The 25665-nt window shown below is 39.5% G+C and overlaps 2 protein-coding genes across 4 annotated transcripts in view; one reads left to right on the top strand and one right to left on the bottom strand.

Moving 5' to 3' along the window:
• Positions 1–3647, top strand: part of RBPJ (recombination signal binding protein for immunoglobulin kappa J region) — a 58166-nt gene extending 54519 nt beyond the window's left edge. For all 3 annotated transcript variants that reach the window (XM_080386237.1, XM_080386238.1, XM_080386236.1), the window contains exons 9-11: positions 1342–1497; positions 2206–2309; positions 3117–3647. In XM_080386237.1, coding sequence (XP_080242363.1) covers positions 1342–1497; positions 2206–2309; positions 3117–3432 — 576 coding nt within the window. In that variant the 3' untranslated portion in view covers positions 3433–3647. The remainder of the gene's footprint in view (positions 1–1341; positions 1498–2205; positions 2310–3116) is intronic.
• The window catches only part of CCKAR (cholecystokinin A receptor), a 48024-nt gene continuing 25886 nt past the window's right edge, over positions 3528–25665 (bottom strand). Inside the window, exon 5 of the mRNA XM_080386282.1 lies at positions 3528–25665. Within this exon, the coding sequence (XP_080242408.1) occupies positions 25139–25665 (527 nt within the window). The 3' untranslated portion in view covers positions 3528–25138.

Here is a 25665-nt window from a genome sequence, read left to right as displayed (position 1 = left end):
TTCTCTGACAGAAGAAGTAATGCGTTACTGAAAAAATTCTTGATGTAGCAGGACTTTCAGAACAAATTCTGTGGCGTTTTCCTTCAGCTTTGTGGCAGGGGTTTAGGAGATCTGAAGAAACCAGTCAAGGATCTTGTGCCTGTACAACCTTGTACATTTGTGATATCCATAGTTTTGTTTGTTATGAGCTGAAGTATGTCATCTGTGCCAGCAGGAATTGTAGTCAACCAGTAAGAAAAATGTCATGCATCGAAATAGTATACAGCAGTTCCACTTTTGAAGTTGGGCTAGTAATTTAGAAGCTCCATATGTTTCTAATAAAAATATCAGTTAGGTCTTGAGCTTGGAAAGATCTGTAGATACTATCCCTGTTGCATGCTTCCCTTGCAAGCTGTTCGTAGTGCTTTTTTACATGATGATACTGGAATGAAGAGTCCACATGAGAATGCAGCTTTGATCTTAACTTCCTTTCAGCTGAACCAGTAAATTTGTGCTAATTGAAGTTCATCTAACAGTTTTGAAGAGTGAAGGTTATAGTTACGTACTTAGATATCCTTAAAGCTTAATGGAAGAAAACAGAATTTAGATATTAAAGTTAGAATTTTTTAGTCCTTTTTTCCTCTTTTCCTGTGTTTAACCTATACACAATTTACTTATTGGTTGCTAGATGACGGAATTGTTCAGAGACGCTTTTGTTGCCATAAATAGTTGTCAGTGTATTTTCTGTCTATGTTTGTATACTAATCTAGTAATATTTACAAGAAGATAGTGAAAGTTTATGATTTGCAAGGTTGTCATTTCAACTTCTCTCCCCTGTCTTTGCACGTACACTGAAATATAAGCTTGTGGTTTCCATCATCTTGTGGATGGTGAAGGACTCTCTAAAAAAAAAAAAAAAAAAAAAAAAGAACTTGGCCAGATGTAAATCATAACTAATGAAAAGTATTCCACTTCAGTCTGTAGCTGTTTTAGTCACTTTGCGTTAGTAAGATCTGTTTTGAAGTAGCTACTTCTAGTTGCTCTAGTTTGTTGATTTATGGCTATTGAATAACATTAAAACTTCGAAAGCTGAACTAAAATAAAACTCAATAAACAGAAGGTTGGAGAGGGGACAGTATCGTAGATGAGAGTTAGAGTTACAGTTTTCTCACAAGTTTTAATTCTCTACTAGTTTTGCTGAAATGTATGTGTCTGGTTCTCTAGGTCATTTTGTTAGAGGAAAAACATACGGAAACATGTTTTTGAAATAATAGACATTGTTACTGGCTGAGTTTGTTTTTAGCTCTCTGACTTGCCAAATGATTCTGCAGGCCAGATTTAAACCTTTTCTTTCTTTCTAAGGCCACTCCATGCCCAAAAGAACCAAATAAAGAAATGATTAATGATGGAGCTTCTTGGACAATCATTAGCACAGATAAAGCAGAATACACATTTTATGAGGGGATGGGACCGGTCCATGCTCCAGTGACACCTGTGCCTGTTGTAGAAAGTCTTCAGGTAAGTTTGTTGGGTTTTTTTAATGAACTCTTTTATGTGAGATTATTTTTGTCATACTGATTTAACCTCCATGGTACCTTTGTGGAATACTGTAGGAAAACATACTTCTAGCTTTGTAAATAGGAACATTAGTTTGTTGCCATAATTTTTCTTACCTACATTTCAGATATGTGAGCCTACGCATCATAGGAATAATATTAATATTGTTCTATACATTAAGAAGGTTTTCTTAAAATACTGTGGTAGTGATATCCTTAGGACTTCTGTTTGATTATATAGAAATTTATTTTGGATCTTAAAACAGCCAATTAGAGATCAAAGGGAGGCCAGACAGAAACGTTATTAAGAAAATCAGCATCCTACCATGGAAAAACTTGAAGCTTCCCTAACGCATTCTCTGAAAGATTCTTTGTTCTTCATTTTCTGAGCCTTGTTTGTTGACTTCTAAGTGGCCACTATCAAAACTTTGACATTCCTTCACGATATTAAATTAATTGGTAGTATTGTTTAGATGTGTTAATTTACAGTTCAGTTGTGTAGGTGTGTTTCTTTCAGTTTTATCCAGCAGATAGAAACAGCACCCTTTACTGTTCTTGTACACATGTGAAAAAAAATTTTCTGTTTTTTTTCAGTGTGTGTGTATGTGTGTTTTATTAATACATGTTTTTCTATGGATTTTCTTCTTTTTTCCATTCACTTTCTTTCCAGTTGAATGGTGGCGGGGATGTAGCAATGTTGGAACTTACAGGACAGAACTTCACTCCAAATTTACGTGTCTGGTTTGGGGATGTGGAAGCTGAAACCATGTACAGGTACAGTATTTCCTACTACTTTTATGGTGATTACGTTTTACTGGATGTTTTGAAGAGTGTATACTCATGTGTATACACTCAAGCATATACTTTCTGCCCTGCAGAAAGGGATCAGGGAGTGCTGGTTGACAGCAGGTTTTCAATATGAGTCAAGCAGCGTGCCCTGGCAGCCAAGAGGGCAAACTGCATCCAGCTAGTTGGAAGAGGTGGTTATCCCACTGTATTTAGCATTGGTGCAGCCTCACCGTGAGTATTTCTTGCAGTTCTAGCCCCACAATTTAAGAAAGATGTGAAAGTGCTTGAATTTGTCTAGAGGAGGGCAACAAAGCTGGTGAAGGGCTGGAGGGCGTGCCCTGTGAGGAGCAGCTGAGGACTCAGGGTTTGGCTGGTCTGGAGAAAAGGAGGCTGAGGGGCGACTTCATTGCTCTCTGCAGCTTCCTGAGGAGAGGAAGTGGAGAGAGAGGTGCTGAGCTCTGCTCCCTGGGATCCTGTGCCAGGATGTGTGGGAATGGTTCAAAGCTGTGCCTAGGGAAGGTTCAGACTAGACCTTAGGATACATGTTTTTACTGAGGGTGGTCAAACACTGCGACAGGCTTCCTGGAGGGGTAGTTGATGCCCCAAGCCCGTCAGTGTTTAAGAGGCATTTGAACAATGCCCTTTATGTAATAGGTTTTAACTTTCGGTCAGCCCTGAAGTGGTCAGGCAGTAGGACTAGATGGTCATTGTAGGTCCCTTCCAACTGAACTATTCTGTTCTATTCTTTAAGCATAAGTTTTATTATGCTCAGTTGACTCTCCTGTTTTTCAGATGCGCAGAGAGCATGTTATGTGTTGTACCAGACATTTCTGCATTTCGAGAGGGTTGGAGGTGGGTCCGTCAGCCAGTCCAGGTTCCAGTAACTTTGGTCCGTAATGATGGCATCATTTACTCCACCAGCCTTACCTTTACATACACACCGGAACCAGGGCCACGACCACACTGCAGTGCTGCTGGAGCAATCCTCAGAGCCAACTCAAGCCTTATGGCTTCCAGTGAAACAAATACAAACAGCGAGGGAAGTTACACAAACGTCAGCACAAATCCAACCAATGTCACATCATCCACAGCAACTGTAGTTTCCTAACTACTGTTGTTTGCCTGGACTTTTAACTGACTTTCAAGTGCTACATTCAAGAGAACTGAACAATTTTTGTGGTTTCATGGGAAAACACCTTTTACTTTTAGGTGATACTATTTGAACCTTGTTACCTGCAAGTGCTGATCCTTAAATATAGAAGCCACAATAAAAACAAACAAAAACCCACACACAAAAAAAAACCAACAAAAAAAAAGCAAAAACATCCGAAACATAAGAACTTTATTGAAAATCTATTTTTCAGCTGTGTTTTTTTTAATGGGCAAGAAACAAAAAATGTGGCTGGGATACATGTTGAGCAAACTAGAAAACATGAATACAACATAGTTTTTATGGACCAAGGAACTTGTATAAGCTTTAGTATAAAAGGTACATTTTCACCATACCTTTTTTGTATCACAACATATAGTACACTTTTGTTACCAAATAGTTTATATTTTTTTTTCCTCTGAGCTTTTGCTCTGAAGTATATTCAGGTTCCAAGCCTGACCATGCTTGTATAATCTAATTACCATACTCTTCCAGTTTTAAAAAAATATATATATTTTTGGTCTGTGGCTGGAACTGTTCCTTTTTTTAAACTGAAGTCTTGTGACTTTTTATGAACTGAAATTGTTTTTATTTCAGCAAGTAGAACCTTGTAAAGGCCAGCATATTTTTTTTAAGATTATATGAAGTCTGTGCAAAAGCTTTAAAAAAAATGCCTCTGCCTTGCCTGCAATACATGCAATGTATGTTAACTTTAGTGCTCTGTTTTCAGTCATTGTTAATAGTTATTTCTGTTTTTCTTTTTTAAATATGTATTTATAGTGATAATTCATGAGGTTCTAACATTACCTGAGGTTTTTTTAAAGTGGCATCTCAAGCAGTCATATTAATGATTGTTCATGTCACAAGCATACGTTGGTGTTTCTGAAGGGTTGTTACTGGGTTACTCCCCTCTTCCTTGTTCAGTCATATTACATCTGAAAGTGTTTCAGGATCTGTTCAGGTTTTTCTAATCTTGTACATAATTTGTATTAAGTGTAAGTTAAATGTTTTATTTCAAAAATGGAATGTTCCCAATAACTTCATTTGGCAGCATGTCTTCTGTCTTGTTGGCATGTAACTAAAGTACCATGAGAAGTGTGTGCTACAAATGGGATTGGTAGGTGATGCCCTTCATCACTTAAGAATCACAACAAGCATGTTTTTCTTCATACTGTTCAGTAAATTAGGCCAGACTTTGGTGTAACACTTGTATTGAGAACGTGCTTTCATTGTGAAGTGATCATATCATAATAACTAGAAGTAAATTTTATTACTTAGAAATGGGCAAATAGAAAATTGTAAAAGCACTATGAAGATGTCAGCTCTTCCCATCCTTATTTCCTGTGGGTTTCTCTCTCCCTGCCAACAGCTTGTGCAACATTCAGGTCTTCTCTCCATCATAAATTCAAGGCTCATTTGCACTTCGACTTCGTTGGTTGTTGCATTTGTTTTTCATTTTGACTCTGCCATGTTTTGTCTCTCCTTGTAGACCTGCCTGCTTCATTTGTATTGGAAAGTATACCCCAGTAGTTCCTTTGTAGTCACAGAACTAGGCATAGACTCATAGGACAAGTTCTGATAGTGGGATCTTCCTCTTTAAAAGCCAAAATACAAATTTTATGGTGTGTTCAGCCTCTTCTATACCCCGAAGTAAAAGTCAGAACTGCTGTGTAAATGTGAACCTGTGGCTTCCTACAGTGCATTGCTTACAAGCTTATCTGTTGACAGTTTTCATAGGGTTTTTATTTCTGACCACTTATTCCAGTTCAGAGACCCACCACCATTTTGAAGCATTGTCTCTGCACCATATTTGTGTACTCTGATGCTCCATTCTACTTGTTCGCTTTAGTGCTCCGTGGCATATGTGGAAACAATGTAGTTAAAGGAAGAAATCGGTTATAAAGCTTATTTAGCCAATAGTAGAATCAGTGCCACTGTCCTTCTAAAATGTGCTTGTATTCTACCACAGGCCTTCATACTTACTCCCATGACATAGTCACAATGCTGGTTCTTAACACTAGTGAATACTGCCTCACCTCATATCCGTTCCAGTGACCAAGGGCAGAATTCATTGTGGCCTTATCTCTGTGTTAAACTGTTTACTGGCATTTACTTGCAAATCTGTTTACCTTTGTATGTGCTATAAAATTTTGTTTTAATTGTGTGTGGCAGGAATCATTTCACAGTGTTTTTATTAGAAACACATAAGTATCTTACAGTACGGCTTAATTCAAAAGCCACGGATTTTCATCACTAATTAGACTGAGAATTAAAATAAGCGATATATTTATCAGATTTAGAGGGTATTCAAGAACAAACTATGATATACACAGAGTAGGCAAACCATAACAAGCCTTTTAACCTTCAAAGACTATTTAAAATAGCTTTTCAGAACTTGACACATGCTTTTATACTCATTGTTTTAAAATTTTTACATATAAATGCAATACTTTTTATATTCAGTTTCTTTACTTGCAGTGATTTTGCCCAATAGGTAAATATTCCTTGACTTGTAAAGAACATAACGACTTAGCCTGATTTCTGCTGTTCTACACACTACAGCCAAGTGGGTGAGAAGAAGAGACTATTAAGTTCTGCTTACAAGATCATTTTAATAACACCATTTTTCCCTTGGGCTTGTTGCTCCATTGTTGCCAGTAGTTATTCTATAGTACAGAAATGGTCTTCCAGGTTCTTACTGTGTTTAAGATGTCCAGTTGTTCAGATACATTATCTTCCTGAACTTTTTCCTGTGGGGTGATACTGTTACATTTATTGGCCTTGTGAGCTGTTAATCAATTTCCATTATATTAACAATATCTCAAGATTTTGATAAAACTACTTCTAGTACGTTTCAGTATGAAGCTGTTAGCTGTTCAAGTCTAGCTGTTAAGTCTGCTGTTAATTCTATATACATAGAGATTGTCTGTGTTCAGAATGTTGTTATATTTCCAACTGTAGGAAGAAAAAGCAGATTAAGTGCTCTAATTTAGCTATGCCTTCTTTTGTTTTCATTTGTTTGGAACTGCATTTCAGAGTTCAACACTAGCATAAACTTTAATAATCTGCTGCTGATGTTTTTCCAAATTACTTGCCCTGAGGGTATCCCACAACTGTGTCGATAATGGTATTCTGTACTACTTCTATTGCACAGACTTGTAAGATCAGAATGGTTACCTGAAAAGACATGAACTCAAGACATAAATCAGCAAATTCCCCATATACAGAACATTAATGCCAAGTGGAACAAATTGTCTGTTGGAAGCTACCCACTTGTAGATTAAATGACTCCATAGAGGTGTCTGTCCAACTTGAAACTAAGATGCTCTTCAATTATTAACCATATTATTTACTTTCTTTCAAAAGCAGCTGTTTATGAGTACTGAACAAATGTTTATACTTTCCTGTGCCAGACTTTTGACTTTGTTTTCAAGCACTGTACTGTGGGATTGAGTGGCAGCTTTGTTAGAAAAAGAAGTATATTAGGGTTTCTACTTAACCCTTTTAGGACTGAACAATTTCTTCCCTTTAGAAGCTGTAAAATAAATGAGCAGTTCTAACTTTGTAAACATTCTTTCTGTGTTCAGCACTGCATTTGCCCCATCTGGAGGTGCTATGCTAATGTAATTTTTTTTTAAATCCTGTAGCATGTGTATACATTCAGTCTTAAAAGGGTTATTTTTACAAACTGTGCACCTGTAAAGTTTCTTAGCAATAAGGTAGAAAAATGAGCAAGTTTTTACCATAATTTTGTAGAATTAATTGCTCAGTTCCATATTTCATCAAGAAAAACCCTGCAATATGGGCAGTTTTGAGGTTTAAATAAAAGTGAAATGTAAACCACATAAAAGTGTTTTTTGTCAAGTGTACTCTGTGTGTGTATGTGCATTATGCTGTCGGCTTGCAATTTTTTCTACAAGGCTAAAGATAAAATGCCATGTTACTGTTGATGTTACAAACATAATTGAACATCTGTATGATGATATAAAAGTAGTTATGATTTGACCAGGTGTTGAAACTTGGCATGTTTTTGTTAACCAAGGAATATGATTTTTTCTTTTTTTTTTCTTTCTTTTTGTGTTTTTTTTTTTGTTGTTGTTTAATGCAAATGAACAGTGAGGTCATCTATGGAACCAGAACAACACAAAAGAACACCAACCCCAGGAGTGGAAAAGTCATCAGTAGTTATGAGGCTGTGCACACTGGACTCCGCTTTAAACGGGATATGGAATGTCCACCCAAAAATCTTAATTGGTTTCATTATTGGTTGTATTATTGCTGGAGTTAGATAAGAAACTGTTTTTTCCAATAATGTAAAAAAAAAAAAAAGGTTCACTTTTTTATATTATTTATTAAATAAGAAAAAATGAACTGTGTTTGTTTAACTTCAGTAACTTTATTATTGCAACTAGTATACCTGTTTTCATCTTTTTCTTAGTTGCAGATTGATATTTCTTTTAGTTGGTTAATAATTAGGACTAGAAATGTAGCAAGCTAGCTTGTTTCTGCTTTGACAGTATGCTCTAGTAGAGCCATAAGGAATGACTAGAAGTTACGCACTCTGCACTCTTTTTAGTTTGCAAGCACAAGTGACACAGTCACTTGAAAAAAGTTTCTGAGGTGGGAAGTGGACACAGCAGAGAGAGTGTGGAATGGCAGAAACCTACCAGTACTAGTTTTGTGTTAAACTAATAGAAGAAGCACTAGTTTATCCATAAGACTGTGAAGGGGGCAGAAGTGGTTGTTAAGAAGGTGTGGCAAGAGCAAGAGAGGGAGCAATTTCGTTGGAAAAAGGAGAACATTTGACTGTGAAGAAGCTTACAGATTTTCATTGAAACATCTACGAAGGTGAATGCTGTGCCATTGTTATTAAGACACATAAAATACCCAGAAACTCAGCACTGGTAGAGCTTCTGCTGTTTGAAATGGGTGGTATGGGCAGATTACATTTAAAAATTATTTTGAAGACTTGCAGTCTGTTTCTGGAATGATACATTGATTCTTCTGGAGCAGAATAGAAATAAGATCTGAGGTTTTGGCAAAGAGCAGAGTCACTTGCTAAACTTTTAGCATTGGTATAGCTGGAAGAAACGGTATGGTGGGATGGTGCTGGTCTTAGATGAAGAACTATAGATAGAAAAAAAATCTTTTCATCTGAACCTTGGGAATTAGCTGTATAGATAGTCTCAAAAATAAATGCTTTTAAAATCTGGAGTAGAGGATTAAAAGGAGAATGGTGTGAAATTATTTGGCTAGATGAAAAGATTCATTTGGCGGATTACATGCAATACATGCCATTCCAGAACATTCAGAATTACAGAATGGGGAGAGGTAGTTCACCTTTCACCGTGCTCTGTGTAGGTTGGAGTTGCATGCTTCTGAGAAGGATTGAAAAACCCTGTATGTGCTTAATTAGTGTGTCCATAAAGGATATTTGTCTCTGATATCCAGTAACACATGCTTAGTGTGAGGCCAAAAAGTTTGAAGAGTTACAGCCCGTATTACTTAAAAATACTTTTGTAGTTAATATCAACATTAATTATCTATGCTAAAGAGAAATAAGTTGAGGAAGTCTTGATTCTCTGTAGAAACAAACTTGCAAGCCAACTGCTGTCTGAAAAAGATTTGATTAGACCTTTTGAATCTGACATCTTTCAGGTTCAGTATCTCCTTCAAGTGTGGAAAATGATGGTTAAGAATTTACTGACATTTTTTCCATGCGCTATTGCCTGTGTATTCTAGTCTCAGTTCCCTTACTTTTCAAGATCCTTGTTTGCAGTTTTTCTCAGAATGTGTAGATTTTTCTGCATAATTTAGAAGATAGGAGTCGGTGTTAAATAAGGTGAACTATAACTTATATGTGCTGTCATCTCTCTGCTGTTTCTGCTGTTGTGGGGTGGGGTGGGAGAAAAAGAAACGTTATTTAAGCTGCTTGTAGGTACATTGAATGGAAGTTTCTACAGACCTGGCCTCAGTGATCCATAGGTCTTTTATCTGAAGATGATACATGTAATCTGGAACTGCATAAAGGTGCCTGTGAGCCTTTATCTGAATTTAGAAATCATTTGCTTATTCATCTTTTAATTATATTTGCTGTCATGTTTCCCCCTCATCTATGTTCATTAAAACCTTAAATCTTCTCTGGCTATAATTAAAACACCTTTGTTCTGTTTGCTATTTGTTCACTGGAAAATTTGTCCATTTCCACCTCTCTGAATCCCTACGGATGTGTTTTGCAGGCAGGGTGGGACCTTGTGTCATTCAAGCTACTTCTCTGCCGTACCTCCATCTCTCACTTTCTACTTCAGCTTCTGCTGAGTGACTTGGTTTTGGGACCCTTGACATACAAATAAATAATAGCAGCTGCATTCATTTGTTGACAGCTATACCAATGCATTAGGACATTTATAATAAGTTCTAATCCATTGGCCATTCTTTGCAGAAGGAAGGATTTTGTTACAAAAACCGCAGCCTTACAGGCCATATCATCAGAATCTAAGAACTTCATAGTTCTGCTTGAACAGTAACTTCAACAGTTGTATAAAGGGTAGAAGCACAGCTCGGTACATAGCATGTTTTCTGTCTTAAAATTGTCTGTTTTAATAATTAGTTCTTAAAATCTCCAAGTGAGTTTAATTCTAGTTTGAGCCCAGTGACTTTGTTTTGGGGTTTTTTTAGTAAGGCAGTTTGGTGTTTCTTCTTGATGTTGATAATCTGTACTTTATCTGTTTAGAGCTAATCCAGCCCAGGTATCTGTGCTGTGAAATGAGATGTGATCCTCAGAGCATTGGTGTGTTCATATACACAATCACATGACAGCAGTGACTTCAGACTTGGGGGTTTTCTCTCTGTCCAAGAAAACGTTGCATGATACTTCTGTATGTGCATGTAGTTGCAGAGTTTAGTTCAGTGTGAACACTTTACCTGTATAAACATCTCTCATGCAGCACCGTATAGATATACAAACACACACAAAACACCAAAGACACACATGGTTGGTTTGTATCTTCTTGGCTTCCACTGCTCGCTTTTGTCGCCAGTAATCTATTACTATAATGTCTTAAATTATGTTTTTTTTCCTATTCTTGTATTTTTTTCTGTTTGTTTTCAGTTAGGTGTGCTTCAAATTCCATTTCAGTTCCTCTCACTGCCAACAATTTTACTTTGTGGAAATTGGGAAAGAGCAGACAGAGGATTCATGGTGATTGAATTTACTGCCTTAGAAAACCTAACTGGGAATTCCCCAAAAATGTGAGAGATTCAGCAACACTACTAGATTTCAACATGAAAGAAATCATAAGGCTAGGAAATGGTACAGCTGATATTTTTTAATGTACTTATATTGTGGTCTTAACAAAAGGTGTTTCTATGCTTTGCCTTTGAAGGCAAGAATTTTAAATTTCTCACACTTTAACATAGTTCTGTGGAATTCTTTGTTTGCAAGATTGAGAAAACAAGCACCTCAATATGCGGACAAGGCAACTGCAGATTTGCCTCTTGCTGTCAATGCAGTTTCTAACACAGCATCTACTTCTTTTGCGGGAAGAAAGTCAGCGGTCCCATTGTTCCTTTATCCTGCCTGGGGTTCATCGGTGTTGCAGCCTGGTTTGTGCAACAGTCATTTCAAGCATTACGATTAAGTAAGTTACTAAGGTGGTACAGTCTGGCAATCTGCAGCAATACAAAGCAGAATGCCATACAAAACCATTACAAAAAAAAAAAAAAAAATTAAATCTTTTCTTGACAAAGTAGGTAACTAGCACAAAATGCTTGACAAGTAGGAGTTTGGTTTATTTTTTTCCAAATGAAAATGTCTTCTGGCAGTGCTGTGCTGATTACTGATGAGTCATTACAAATTTCAGAATAGAGTTCCACGCAAATTAAATTATTTCTGAAGGACCAGATGTAGATTAACCTTTGTGTGGGCATGTGGATCTGTTTTGACAGTCATTTTGCTGATCCATACTACTTCCTACAGCATGCCTGGGTTTAAGGAGCCATCTGGGTTTTAGACTCCACTTGATTCCATGACATCAGTTGTGAGACTGATGTTGATGTCATCTCAGTTTCACACATTCAGAAAGTATTGGACTTCTAAATCAATTTTTGGTAAATGGTTTTACTTTGGAGATTTAATAGACATACAAATCAAGAATGGTCTGAAAAGATGTTTGATTATTTAATTTACAAGTAATGTTAATAAGGAAAATTCTCTTCCTTGGGAGGATAAATGGCAATTGGTGAGTGTTTAAGCTTCCAAATACATCTGCACTTTCTACCAAGTGGTTCATTTTTCAAGTTCGTAACAGTTTTAGCGATTTATTCCAAGGAAAATTGTAATGTGATTTTTCATTGTGGTTTTCTGCTTCTACCTTCAGATATCTTGGCTTGTGAGCTGTCATGAACCAAGTGTGTTTCATCCTGAACCTTATGATCTTGAGTGTCTATATCCTGGACTGCTTTGAAATTCAGAGCTTGGAATGCTAGATTTTGATAAAATTCTACTTTTGCACAACTTTTTACTGTCAGTTTACAGGTAAACTTACAGGGAAATAAATACCAGCTACCAATATAAATTAGAAAACCAAAAAAATCTTGTCTCCTTTCACTGGGCGTTAGGATGGTGAAACAATAAACCGGGCTTATTACCTGCATGAGGTTATCTTCACAGCAAGGAGAAAATGTAAATATGCAGTCCTAGCTTTTAAAAATCATATGTGAATCTCTGCTTGTAGCTTGGTCCACCAGCTGCCTTGAGGAATACAGTTATGAAATACGGGTAGAGCTTTGCCATTCATCTGCTGTGATCTGAGAAGCTTTATCAGCCACTTTAATATATTACTACTTTCTCTCACCTGTACTTCCATCCTGTTTTAGCAAGCAAGTTCTTTGCAGCTGATCATATTAAGAGTGAACACTAAGGATACTGATGTTTATCTTGTTTTTCAATTAATTCCGTATTTATCTGTCTATGAAAATGACGTTTAAATGTTAGCTTGTGAAATGTTCTGTGCAAAAGCACAGAAGCACTATGGCATGATCAGTGCAAACTGAACTGTTTTCATTATTCTGAAGCAGGAAATTCACAGTCCCAATACATTAATGTCCTGATGCAAGGGACATTTGTCCAGGTCCCAGGTGTGGGTGGAAAAAATGAGTTCAAGCCTTTAAGTTACACCTAAGTACTGCCACATTATTATGTAAGATGGAAGGAGAGAGGTAACAGCAGAGGTGAGCACTAGTTTTTAAGTCGGAATGCTGGAAATTTCAGTGCTGATGGGAGTTATGACTCATGTAATGGATGCAGTCATTAAAGTCTGAGTGTTACTTGTCATAGAGGCCAAGAGGATGGGCTGTTCGTTAAGGAGTTGTGTTCTGCTGGCCAGCAGTGATGTTGCCTTAGAGGGAGGAATGATCACCCAGGACACCCCCCCGCTGAGCCAGGAGTCACCTTGATGGCCAGAACTTATGAATCATTTTATTCTAAAACCTGTCAGTGTAAAATGGGAAAAATCAAGTAACAGATGAATGATAACAACACTTCAATAAGCTGCTGGACGCTAGCAGAACTGAGTTACAATCTCTTTTCCTCTAGCAATTCATTAATTGGCATTAGTAAACAGTCAAGAGCTCAGGTATAAAATATCAAATTATATACAAGATACCTACTAAGAAAACTCAGGCATGTGTGCCATCCAAGTTTGAATCATCCTGAACTTACCTAATCTTAACCATTTTGATGTATTTTTCAGGACCACATAGAGCAGGTTTAAAAAAAAAAAAAGCGGGAAAGGGTAAAAAAAAGTCTTCTCAAGATGTTTGCTTTAAATGCAGTTAGGACATGAGTAGCGCTCTTGCATCCCAATGAAATACAGTAATAATTTCCCTAGGGATTTATAATGTTTTTCCAGTTAAGAATAGTTTATAGGCGTTGATAAAACTCCAGACCAGAGAGGCTGTAAAGTCTGTCTTTAGTAGTTTAGTGGGTCCATTTTGCCTGAAATGGAGCAAATGGAGGTTTAACTCCTTTTTCTGAAGCAGGAACAGGGAGAACTAAAACCCAATTCTTTCTCATCTAACATCAGTAATTCTGGTTTGGTCTGGAGAAGATTTCTCCCTGCCAAAAAGGGGTTTGCTCTGACTGGCTCATCTCCATCAAAAAGTTTTTGATTAGATAGTTCAGTAAGAAAGCTCCTCACGAACTCTCATTTCACCTAACTTCCCAGCTGAAGTTGAACTGTAAAATTCTTCAAGAGAGAATTAAATCTCTCAGTTTGAGAAATATGAATGACTTGATGTGCACAAATGAAAAGCAAAGTTGTGTTACCTGAGGATGCTCGAGAACTTCAATACTTTCAAATCCTCGGTAAGGATGTGGGCATAGCAGACCACAGGCAAAAATGCACTGAGTAAGAATGGGTTTATGTGTAAGGGAAACTGGGGGCTGCTGATCTTCAGACTGTAGCTGCTGCCCAGAAAACCCCTGCTGGCTACTGTTTGATGAGGAATATGCCAATAGTGTGCTGGGTTTCTGCTTGCTAAGCCCTCTAAATAAGTCAGCCTGGTAGAAAAAAAAATCCACTTGAATGGAGAAGTGCAGGGAACTTCAGAAGTCAGAAGCAGAGAACAGAGAAGTGCCTCAACTGAGAGGCAGAGCCAGAATTTCAATTTGAGAAGGTGAAAGTTTTGTTTTCTGCTGAAGGATACAAACCGTCCAGCACCTTGCTGCAACACTAAAACATTTCTCTCTGCTCTAAATAACCTTGAAAAAAAATAATAAAAGAAGCCTGCACTTCAACTGGCCCAATGGAGACTCTGGGATTCAGTGACAGCCCCAGCCCCACACCACCCTCCATAAATGGGTGTTTGGGGTCAGAATTAAAAGTCCCACTGGACACACCTGAATGGGATTCTGGGCCTATGTGTTTATGACCAGTGGGAACAAACACTTGAAAGTAAATACACAGTCTCCTCTTGGACACCCAGAGAAAAAGGAAGTTGTGTTATATTTGGACGTCCTTACCCAGACAAGCTCATCAATGCCAACAGATTCTGTAAATGTAAACCCAAAACTGTTTGCAGCAGCTGCTGTTTGGGAGCAAACAGGATTAGATGGGACTGACTCCAGACTGGGTTTGAAGCAGAACTAGCTAATGAAGCGTACAATATTTCCAATTCGACAGCAGCACCACAAGTCTTCTGCACCTTTATTTAAACCATGTCTTGCAAGAAATATCCCTTTCTGAAGATTTGTTGCAGGTGTAAATACTTCATCCACTCACTCAAGCCCAAAGACATTTAAATGTCTACATTTTAAATTAATTTCCTCTTATTTCAATTCGAACATGATCTGCAAACTCATTCAGTGGCCTTGAAATGCTGCTCCTATTTCACCAGGTGCCAAAAATTTTAATCCACTCTCACCTTGCTGCCCAAACCTCCACCTCCTTTAGCTATACTTGTATATATATGTGCTGTCAGTCCTTAAAATGTATTGCAAAGAGTGAAATCTAGAAAATACATGTGTCCCCCTTAATTTCAGTGCTGTTGGCAGGCCACTCCCTAAGAGGTAGATTAGTCATCACATCTTGCTTTGATTGCAAGAAATCAAAATGTGCAAGGTCATCCAGTATTTTCAAGTGGTGACTTGTCAGAGAGGGCATGGAAGTCCTGAAATGTTAATAAAATTAACTTTAGAATTTGATGAAGCCAACCAAAATGCATCAGGAGGAGCAATAAAAAATTGCTTTAATTTTCTGTATACAAAACAACAGTAGTTTTGTTGATGACGTGTGTGTAAGCACATTAGATCTGACATACCCCACACAGAAAAGGGGAAGTGCCAGAATTGGAGATCAGTCATAGGAGGTGAAAAAGAATGGTTGATACTAAAGCTGTGAAACAAAAGTAAAGAGAACTCTAGCCAGATAGGGAATTTTGCAGTGTAAAAATATAAAAAAAAAGGATGTAAAGTTACTTGATTGCGTAACTGGAAAGCAGGTGTTTCCAAGTGTCCCCTCTTCAAAAGCCCTCCCGACTGCTATCTACGATAACTGGTCACACAGGTGGACAGAGTCTCAGACATAGGAAAGTGCTCAAAAGCACTTGCACAAATATGTTCCTCCAGAGAGGATCAAGGACAAATGTAAGTAAATAACAAACCTTGGCTCAGAAGCAGAGCCTGAAGTTGCACAGATGGCTACGTTCAAGCCCACATGCGTACAGAAATAATACCAGAGTTCTTTGTTTTGTTTTGCGTAGTAGTAGATTAGAAAACATTATTCAAACTAAATTTGGAGGAAGCGCAGACACAACATGAATCAGTTATAAAATTGCATTTTGGTAAGTTTAATTTAGAAACATGGCTCTTGGTAGGGTTGGGAGTATAATTGAGTGTACGAGGCATTGTAGTCTAAGCAGATGTGTAGATTTGGAAATTACTGTCTAGCGAAGCCAACTGGTAGCATAACAGCCTGCTGCTGTCAGCTGCCAGAATGAGGACACAAAGCTCTGTGGTGGAAAAGAGCTTGAGGAAAAGCGAGGTGGAGGTGGGGCAGGAGAGGCAATACCTATTTCCTCCTAGCAGAGAACACCACTCTTTTTAAGTTTGTTTACAGGATGCTAGTGAAAAGCAGACTGTTCCAAATGCTGGGAACCGTTAAATGCAAGCACCACAGTTTGGGGGCAAGAGGGGGTTGGTTGGGGGTGCGAGGGGGTGGGGGTTGTTTCTCTTTTAAACACTCTCTTGCTTATTTAGATACTTGTTTTTCTGCTCACCTGGTTTCTGAAACCGTTGTCGTTTCTAGCTCTGTCTGATGGAACACAGGGTCGCTATAGGCTGCCTCCTGCCACAGCAGTGGTAGCAGAGCTGGGGTCTGTGTTGGCTGGTGCAGCTCTCAGTAGGTCCTGTGGATGCACAGCGTTCAGGGGTGCTGGTCTTTGGGACAGAGGAACATAGCGCTATATTCTCTTAACCTGTCAGCTAGACTAGAACATAATAGTATTGTGGTAGTGTAGTTTAAACTCCTCACATGAGAGACGCTTGACTCATACAGGCATAATAAATCACGCTCTGCTTGCTGGCAGCACTTTGTACGCAGCAGGCTCTCCGTGGCCCCAGGTGCGCTCCTCCATCAGGCTTCTCTGCTTGGGGCATGCTGCAGAGACCCCCAGCTCCGCTTACCTGCTCTGTCCTGTCGGAATTCAGCAGCAAAACCCTATGCAAAGCCTGTAGAAAAGAAATTAATTCCAGAATAGTTGTTTTCCTTTCAAATCTCCACTTTCAGCCTTGTCTAAAATGAGTGCTTTTGTACCCAAATTGAAGTTGGATTTCCCTTCCATCTTGCTGCCTAGGGAAACTTTTGTCTGCCCCCACATGCCTCCTTCACAGACAGGGCACAGCTGCCTTGTCTCTTGCTTTCAGGAGGGTATTGACAATCCAAAGCCAAAAACTGTTTGCAATGCTTTTCTCTCCTCACAGATCAGATGACATTGTCCTTTCCACCTTATTATAATTTTTCCCCCCACTCTACAAGGTCGAAATGTTTCCTGTTCACCTTCCCTTCCATTCCTGTCCCAGCCCTGTGTCTGGGCTCTGCAGAGCCATGTTTCCAGCTGCAAGTGCATTGGATTCCACTTTGTCTTCAGTCACCGTCTTTGTAAATACTCACTCTTCTACCAGTCTCATTAATCTCTTACAGATCTCACAAAGGCAATATAGGACAGAGCTGTACACCTGCAGCTTGCTCGCTCGCTCTCTTCCTCTCCCTCTCTATGTAGCCTCTGTAATTGGAGGCTTGTCACTCTCGGCTCCGGTGTGCAGCAAAGTCTGCCCTGGTCTTAATAAATATTTGACAACTTAGTGCAGCAGAGGAGTCATGTTGGGTGTTAATAAACATCTGATGTCTTGTGGAAAACACTGCCTTTCAATAAATGTTCTTTGAATTCCCAACAGCTTTTACTTTTCACTGCTTGAAATAAGGAAGGAAATTAATACAAAAGGGAAAAAAAATGCTTGAAAAATGCCAGGGAACACAAAGCTATTCCTGAGTCCCTCCTGGACTGTATTATTTTGCTTCAGTCAGTTGACACTGTTTAAACACATTTCCTATTTAATAAACACAAAAGCACTGCGATATGTTTTCTGGATCCTTTTCCTAGATCTGCAATCCCAGTGAAGCGAGGACTTTGAAATTAGCAGAACCCTCTTCTTAAAAATCAACCCACTGTGAGAACCTGTCTTATAGCCAAAAATTTGCTTTATTCACTACTGATTTTCTTGTAACTCAGATGAACACTGGCTACATCTGGACTGCACATGAAAAGCTCTTTGTCTTCAATAACATGGTAGCCTGCTCATCCTGTGATGACCTCTGTCCTTCCCCATCAGATGACCAGGGGCACGTAAATCAGTTGTAGCACCCTGGTAAACTAGAGGGGATGTGAGGCTGGGTTTTCAGCAGAAGCAGCAGCTGCATCCTCTCTGATACAGTGAATTAATGTCAGCGCCATAACCCTAGCGTTATTTTTCCTCCTTGCATGTGAACTGTGGCAGGACCATCTTCTTGGGAAGACACCAGAAAAAGCAGCTCCAAAGACAGAGTGCTTTGGATGACATTGCTGTCCTTACATTCCTTTACAATAATAGCAAGCTGGTCACAGCAACACTGCCAGATGCTACCACAGGGATGCAGACTGAGTTCTGAGCCGGTTTCAGAGCAAGGAAGCAGCTCTGGTTACTCTGCATCTACCTTCAGTTTAGCTATGAAATCCTGAAGATCTCAGGTGTTAGAAGGCCCGTAGCAGGTTCGTCAGTGCAGCGTTCCCAGCTGGCTGGCCGGTTCTCTCTTGGATGTTGCCATCTGTTTGCTGCGGATGCCCCTGTGGTTTCACCTCTGTGTCATTCTTCACTTGGTCATGGATGAGGCCTCTTATCAGTTGCTTAATAGTCTCAGAACAAGGACCTGAGCCATTGTCCGTTTAATAAAAAGAGTTAACTGGCTCTGACAGCCAGCCAAAAGTGTGAGCAGCCCCTCATCTTTCCTGTGGATGTAGGTTCTGTACACGTGGCCGTTCTTCATGACTGCTTTGTAACACTGGTATTCGTAGGACGTTCGCAGGAGCTATGCAGTGCTTTGTCCGCTGTTTGAAATCAAACTCAGTACATACATTGCATTCCTCATTCGATCAGGTGATATTTTAAAAATCTGTAATAACTGCCAAAATAGCAGGAAATCAATTATATGGTGCTTGCCCCACAGGGGATGGTTCCGACTTGATGTTTGCTAGCTGCTGATGCTAATGAAGATGTTTTATTCTCATCTCACAGCACAGTGGACAGCTGACATCTCACTAGCTCAAAATTAGTGCTTTTTGGACACAACTGGGAGTGGGAGCCAAAGAAAACTCTTCATGCCATAATTATCTGTAGAGAGGCAGACAAATAACTCCTAGTAGAGATGATTTGTCATTAGGCAAGCGAAGCAGGAGCTTTACAATTCATGAACATTTCCTTTGCTTTTTTTTTTTTTTTTTTTCCTTTCGCAGGTACCCAAGGCAGCCTAATACACTTTGCAGGAAGAAAAAAAAAAAAGGTAATGCTAGAAATAGGTTTTTTTATAAACCACTTAGCAATTCTGGCATCTTCAAGGCTCACATTACTATGATGTGGATGTAACTGATGAGAGAAGAGCCAGGGAGAGATTGTGCATAAAAAGCTGGAGCTGTTTAACAAAAATGAATAATGTATATAGGGAAATGGATAGGAAAGCCATGGTCAGAGGGTGAGCAAAGTGCTGACCTACATGCATACCTGCGTGAAATGTGATTTGGCTGGTCTGTGCCATATTTTAAATGGAAGAACAAGACATTTATAAAAAAATTAACACAAAAAAACCCCAACCCTCCAATTCCAGCTTTTTTAATATATTCCCTACCACCCTGTCTCTGATGCTGTAATAAGGAGATTACACCCTCTCTTTTCATATAATCCTTACTCAAAGTCATTAAGTTTTATTATTCTTCACTTTCCTTTTGAGAAGAGGCATTTTTTGCCACTAGGAACCCTAAGTTTAGCTCAATAGCCATTCAATTTAGACTGAGGAAAAAAAAAGAGGCATGTTTACCAAAATCCTGAGAAATGGAAGAGGAAGTAAGTACAGTCCTTGAATCTGAAGACACTCTTAGTTTGTGTATCTTGATTTGTATAAAAAAGCATCAGCTATGGAAAAATGGGTATCTAAGACAATGAAGGAGATAAGTAGCTATTAAAATCCTCTCAGCACCTGAATGATTACTTCCAAGATTAATGCTTCATGAGGAAGAAAGCATTGAAAAAACTACAGTCACTATTGCAATCGTAAGATTACAAGATGGTTTGGTGGCAGTCAGTAAGTGCCAAGCACGTTCTGTTCTGTTCATAGTGTGAGTATATCTGACCATAGATGAGCTTTGATTCAGAAACACTGAGTGTGTGTTTATTTGCTATGCTTTGGTTCCGGTGTTTCTGTATTGTATTGCATTATTTCAGTATCATGCAATTCTGAAATAACCTATTCCAAGCCAGAACAGTGCCGTGACAAGCCAAGATGCACGAATGCGGTTTACACCATCACTGGGCTCGGAGGCAGGAGGCGCAGGAGGGGCTGGAGGAGGCAGCAGAGCACCAGGCAGCCTCACCACCTGGCCAAGAAGAGCTTGGCAGCGTCACCAAAGAGGCCACAGCTTTTGTAAAGGAGGTGTAAACCTTTAGTGGCTGCAGCTCCAAATCCACATGCTGCTTTTCATGCAGAGCACCTGTTTTTTGCCTTGGTAACACTGAAATACATCCTTCGCTTGACTCCCTCCACTAAGTGCTGTATTTAGCAGTATTTTAAGCATCTGTCCCAAATTGTGCCTGTCATGTTAAGAAGCGGAGTTTCCTTGAACCCTTTATATTTGATCAGCCTGTCAGTTTCCCAAGAAAGACGAGATCCTTGTGTCCGACCAGCTGGTCTGCTACCTGCGTTTTGACAGCCCACGGTATCAGGGGGTGAGTCGATGAACCTATTCGGGAACCCCCCGACAGCGTCACTGAGTCAAATCCATTATAACAGCTACTCAGATCTTGGGAGACTTATGCAAAATGGAATTCAGCTGAAGATTTATATCATACAAAATACAAGTTTGTGACAGAGTAAGGTTTGAAGGTTGCTGATGATAATACACTGACCACAAAACAAGCTTAAAACAATACACTTAGTAACAGCTAGCGTTAGTCATAGAATAAAGTTCTTACCCAATAGGCGTCCCTGTGGGGTAGAAGGCAGGTTCAGCCTGTCAGCTGATCCCAGACGTTAGGATGGAGTCTTCCCTAACTTCTCCCCTCAGCCGTCCACTTTTTATACTTCATCATTTATCATACACCAGGTTGGTTACAAGTTTCTCACTCCCACTGTAAATTATTACGCACCCTCAGGCAGCACTACTGCAGTCCTTCACTAACTATGCACGCTCCTCAAGCAGTTGCCCTCTTTTGGGGGGCTAATTGAGTTGGATGTCGCAATCTCCCTCTGCCACAATTACCCTTGTCCTACTTTCAGATGGGAGTCGTGACACCTTATTAGCTTGTCAGCCAGAATTTACAGCTTTAGAGGGTGGGTCAGCTTGACCTAACCTTGTGACACTAAATCAAAGTGTGATGTTTCAGGAGTTTAGACAGCAGTTCCCCCCCTTTAGATATATTTCAGTTCAGGACCAGTCCGTTTTCTTTACACTTAGGGGGAGCTTGAGTGACTCATACATATTGTTTTACTGACTGGCATCACGTACCCAGTGAGATGTAGTAGTGCTTTGGGATGGAGGTGTGCACTAGTATTACAATGAGACTATTTCATTTGAGGAAAGTAATTTCGCCAGTGGTCAGCTCAGCAGCCAGCACCATCTCATATATCCTTTATATGACAACTGCTATGCAGCTTATCAGACCATCAGGTCCCGTTCCTGCAGGGAGCACAGCAGAGCCTGGCCACCGTGTCTCCACTCTGTTCCCCCCTCCATCACTCCTGTCAGCACCTGCTGAGCTGGCAGGGTGTGTTGCTTAGGGAGCTGTGGTGATGTAGATTCCATGCATGTCAGCCATCCTGAAGGTGATAGCTGTATTTCACCCTAAAAACCTTCCTGTAATACTATGCTCCTATTAGGTCCCAGTTTTCTCTGATTTCCTCCCAAAGTAATTTTCCCGCAGTGCCCTAATAATAGAAGCTGCAAATGACAGAAGTACCAAAGGAGGACTTAGATATTATTTAGTGCTATGGCTTTGTTTTACAAACTAGTATACACTGCTTGTTTGAGCATGCCAGGAGCCAGTGTTCAACAGAGATGATGGACTCAGACGTAGGGTAGGGTCGTAAGAGGCAATTGCAGAACTGTTGTGTTGTGGGCAGGATATATTGCTTGGGGCGATGTGTTTCAGGAGTCTGTCAGCTGGAGATAATAGAGGAAAATGAAGATGAGAGTGCTCTCTGGGAAGGAAAATAAACCTGTCAAAGAGGAAAATAAAAAAATCTAGCAATTGTTGGTGGGGGGAAGTAACCTAGAGACTGGGAAGGGTACAGAAAAAAAAAGATGGTAACATGCATCTGAAAGAGATAAGAGAAAGACAAGGGGAGAAAAAAACCCAGGAGTCAGGGGGGAAAGGGGAAGAAGAGGAAGACTTCAGAGATTTATGGGCATTATACACCTGAAATTTATTGGTTTGCCATTTGTCTGCTACATATGGGAAACAGTTTGCCTTTAGGTACTGCCCATTGTAGAAGTAGACTTCTAGGATAGGGTTTCTCCGCCCAACCTCTATAAACTAATGTCAAAATGAGGAGACTTCATGGGTTCTTTTATTTTAATATGTTTATTCCACCCACATTTATTGTTGAAGATACATTTCCACTAATAGCAGTATCTGAATTAAATATGCTGAGAGGATTACATGACGCTTTAGTGATGAAAGGGTGACATTTGGACACAGGAGTAACTTCTGCAACGCACAGATCAGGGAAAATGGCATTAAGATGAATGCAGGCTGCAGAAAGGCTGAAATTTCCTGTGCTAGGAGAACAGGGCAGAAGATGACAAAATGACTGGGTTGCAATCCTGCATTTTAAAAACTTAATTCCTACTCCTTACTGGAATTTAGCTTAAGGCTCATGACTTTGGGAGCCTGGTCATAGTTAACGCATTGGTTTAAAAACGGATGTGTAGGGGGCAACAGAAGGAAAGAGTGACACATGCACAGACGAGCCTTAGGCAAAAAGAGAAGAAGAATTCTCTTCTGGCGCATTTCTAACCCTTCCCTGATTGTTGCCCGACTGCCACTCCATCAGGATCTTCTTCTCCTGCCTCCCTCACTTCATCACCTCCAAATTGTGCTCCCTGATAGTTGCGAGGGGGGAATCAATCAAGAGACTCTGCTGCTTTCAGCCACAGGTACCAGGGGCCACGGGTGGCTGTCGTTTGATTAAGGCATTGTTGAAAATAGCTTTTGCCTTTCATCTGAAACCATCGTCCTCGGACTAAACCAGTAGGAGCCGGTGAACGGTGTTACATACTGCTATGCTGGCTCTAAAGGTACCAGGGAATCTACACTGAGAAAAAGGAATTTGCCTTTCAAAGTGCATACAGAGCTGTAAAGCAGGCTGTCTCACTATACAGTGCTTAGTCACCAATTCTCATATCCAGTATATAATTAAATTGTGATTTTTTTTTTACTTATATAATTTTCAAACTATGTCCTAAATAAAGCCAAACTTCCAAATGGTATAAAAGACTTAAGAAATATTTTTTTCTGCTCTCACTGTTTCACATAAATCCAAAACCAGCTAAGTTTTTCCTTCAGTTTCAACGCACAGGACAGGTTTGTAGAGGATCTCATCCTACATCCTTATGTGAAGTAAAATTCTTATTTTTTTTTTTATGAATTAAATCCCCTAATTTAATTTGGTGGGTATTTGCAAAGGTCAGATCGATGTCAGTAAGTCTCAGCACCATTCCAGGAATAGTGTTACTTTATTAATGTGGCAGGCAAAACATTGTTTCTATGGATCGTGCATAAATAGTGTTTAGAATTATTTTTTTTTAATTTCCTGTCTGTGGACAAGCTGGATGCAAAAAAATAATAGCCAAAGTTGTATGCGAAGTTGTATGGATAAACTGTTTCAGGCAATAACTGAGTGCAGAACATGGATCTGGGTGCCTGGAACTCAAATTATATTTCCAATTTAAAATCATTCTGTAAAGAGATTAGATTTTTCTGATTAAAAAGCTTGAGAGGGGTTATATTTAATATCCACATCTACATTCCGCACTGTGCTCAAATTTAATCTCTTTCTAATAACAAGTTTTTTAAATTATATTGATTCAGCTAGAAGACAGAAGCATCTTCAACAGGATATTTTCACAAAACAAAAGAAATGATATAACTTCTGCTGAGCTCCACAGAGCAGAAGGCACGACCTGAACACCCACAGTCACCTCTGCGCTGCACAGGAAAGAGGCTGGATTCCTTGCTCAATAAACACCAATCATTACATCATTCAAAGTTTTGAGTTTTTCCTGTGTTGAGTCTGTTTACAAACATGTGTAGCTGGAGAAAACAGTTGTTCCAAAGTTAAGAAAAAGTATGTTTTCTGACAAAGTCTTCCAGACTTTGCTCGTTGCATCTGCTCTCTTTCTGCCTCACTACATCCAATGCCTTCTATTTCCATGTGGCAGTACCATGCCAGGAGTGACTGTGAATATATTTGTGAAATGTATGGCTACCATGAACGTCGTCCTACGTCTTCAGTCCTGTGTCTTTTGTAAAATCACCTCTTTGCTTTTATCCCCAGTGTTTATTCCTGTGCTTGCCAGTGTGACAATTTCCATGCAAGCCTTTGGGGCTCATCTAAGACCTTGGCACTTGCACGTGTGGGTGATGGCAGGTGCACAGAAGAAAGCCACTTCTTTGTGCTTGTTCTGTGGGGTTTATTTAAACCAAAAATACATTAAATTATATTAATTTAGGTTATTGCCTAAGTGAAAAATGAATTTTATCCACAAAGTCATCAATATTTATTTTAAATTTTTATAAAAAATGAAATTATTTTACTTAATAGCATCATTTTCGCATAGACAAGCCCATTCGTCTTTTACTTGACTGTGACCCCAAAATAATCTCAACATGTATTAGCTCAGCTAAAACAATGTGAAAATACACTACTAGAAAGGTAACTGAAAAAATTTTGATTATGAGGCCTAAGTATTGAAGTGAAGACTGCAATACATGTATTTGTGTTTGAGGAGAATCTATTAGCATCTCAGAAATTTTAAGAAATACTCAGAACAGCAGCCAAAAACTCAACAAAACTGTTGGTATAAAGGACACCAATTTTTACAGGCAAATCTATGACAAATAGAGCATCTTCTAAGGCTTTTTATAAAGTCCCTTATCTTCAAGGAGCCCTCTTCTCCCTTTGTACTTTTGAAGGGAAGGTGATATAAAGCTCAGACAGTGATCCATTTCCCGTACTGTCAGCTGAAGTGTTTCATTACCTCAGAACTAAATCATGTTCAGCTGATGCCTCAGTCACTTTCCAAGACCAGGTGACAGATACTTGAATTTCTGTAGGCCACTCACTGCCTCTTCTGATGCAGCTCAGGGAGGAGCAGATGCATTCATGTGCGTATAAGAACATTTGGAGAGTGAAGCCCCTGTTGTCTTCCCCTCCTCTTCATCACCGACCTCCCCCCGTATTGCAGGGGGCTTTTGCTTTGCACAGCAGGTGAAAGTGGCTAGAAAACCCATGCGGAAACGCTTGTTCATAAAGCAGTATATGATAGGGTTCACACAGGCAGAAGTGTAGGACAACAAGTGGATAAAGGAGATGGGAGCCCCTGAGAGACGCTGGTCTGCCGAGGCAGTGTCAAACGCGCGCCAGGCATTCACGCTGAAGATGGGAGTCCAGCAAAGGAAAAACAAAATCACTATCACCACCAACATACGGATGACGAGTTTCTTGGCCATTAAGTTGGCAGAAGAGCTGCTGCTTCTCACCCTGTCTATTTTGCTATGGCTAGTAGCAGAGAGCTGTTGCAATGGCATTTTCCTTTTTCTTTTGGTTTTGTTGAGGTAGCATCCATCTCCATCCTCATATTTGGTGCTGCAGGTACTTACTTTTCTTT

Source organism: Falco punctatus, assembly GCF_963210335.1.
Source record: "Falco punctatus genome assembly, chromosome: 1".
NCBI lineage: Eukaryota > Metazoa > Chordata > Aves > Falconiformes > Falconidae > Falco > Falco punctatus.
Note: the sequence above shows the minus strand (reverse complement) of the source record. Positions and strands in the feature narration are given on the sequence as shown.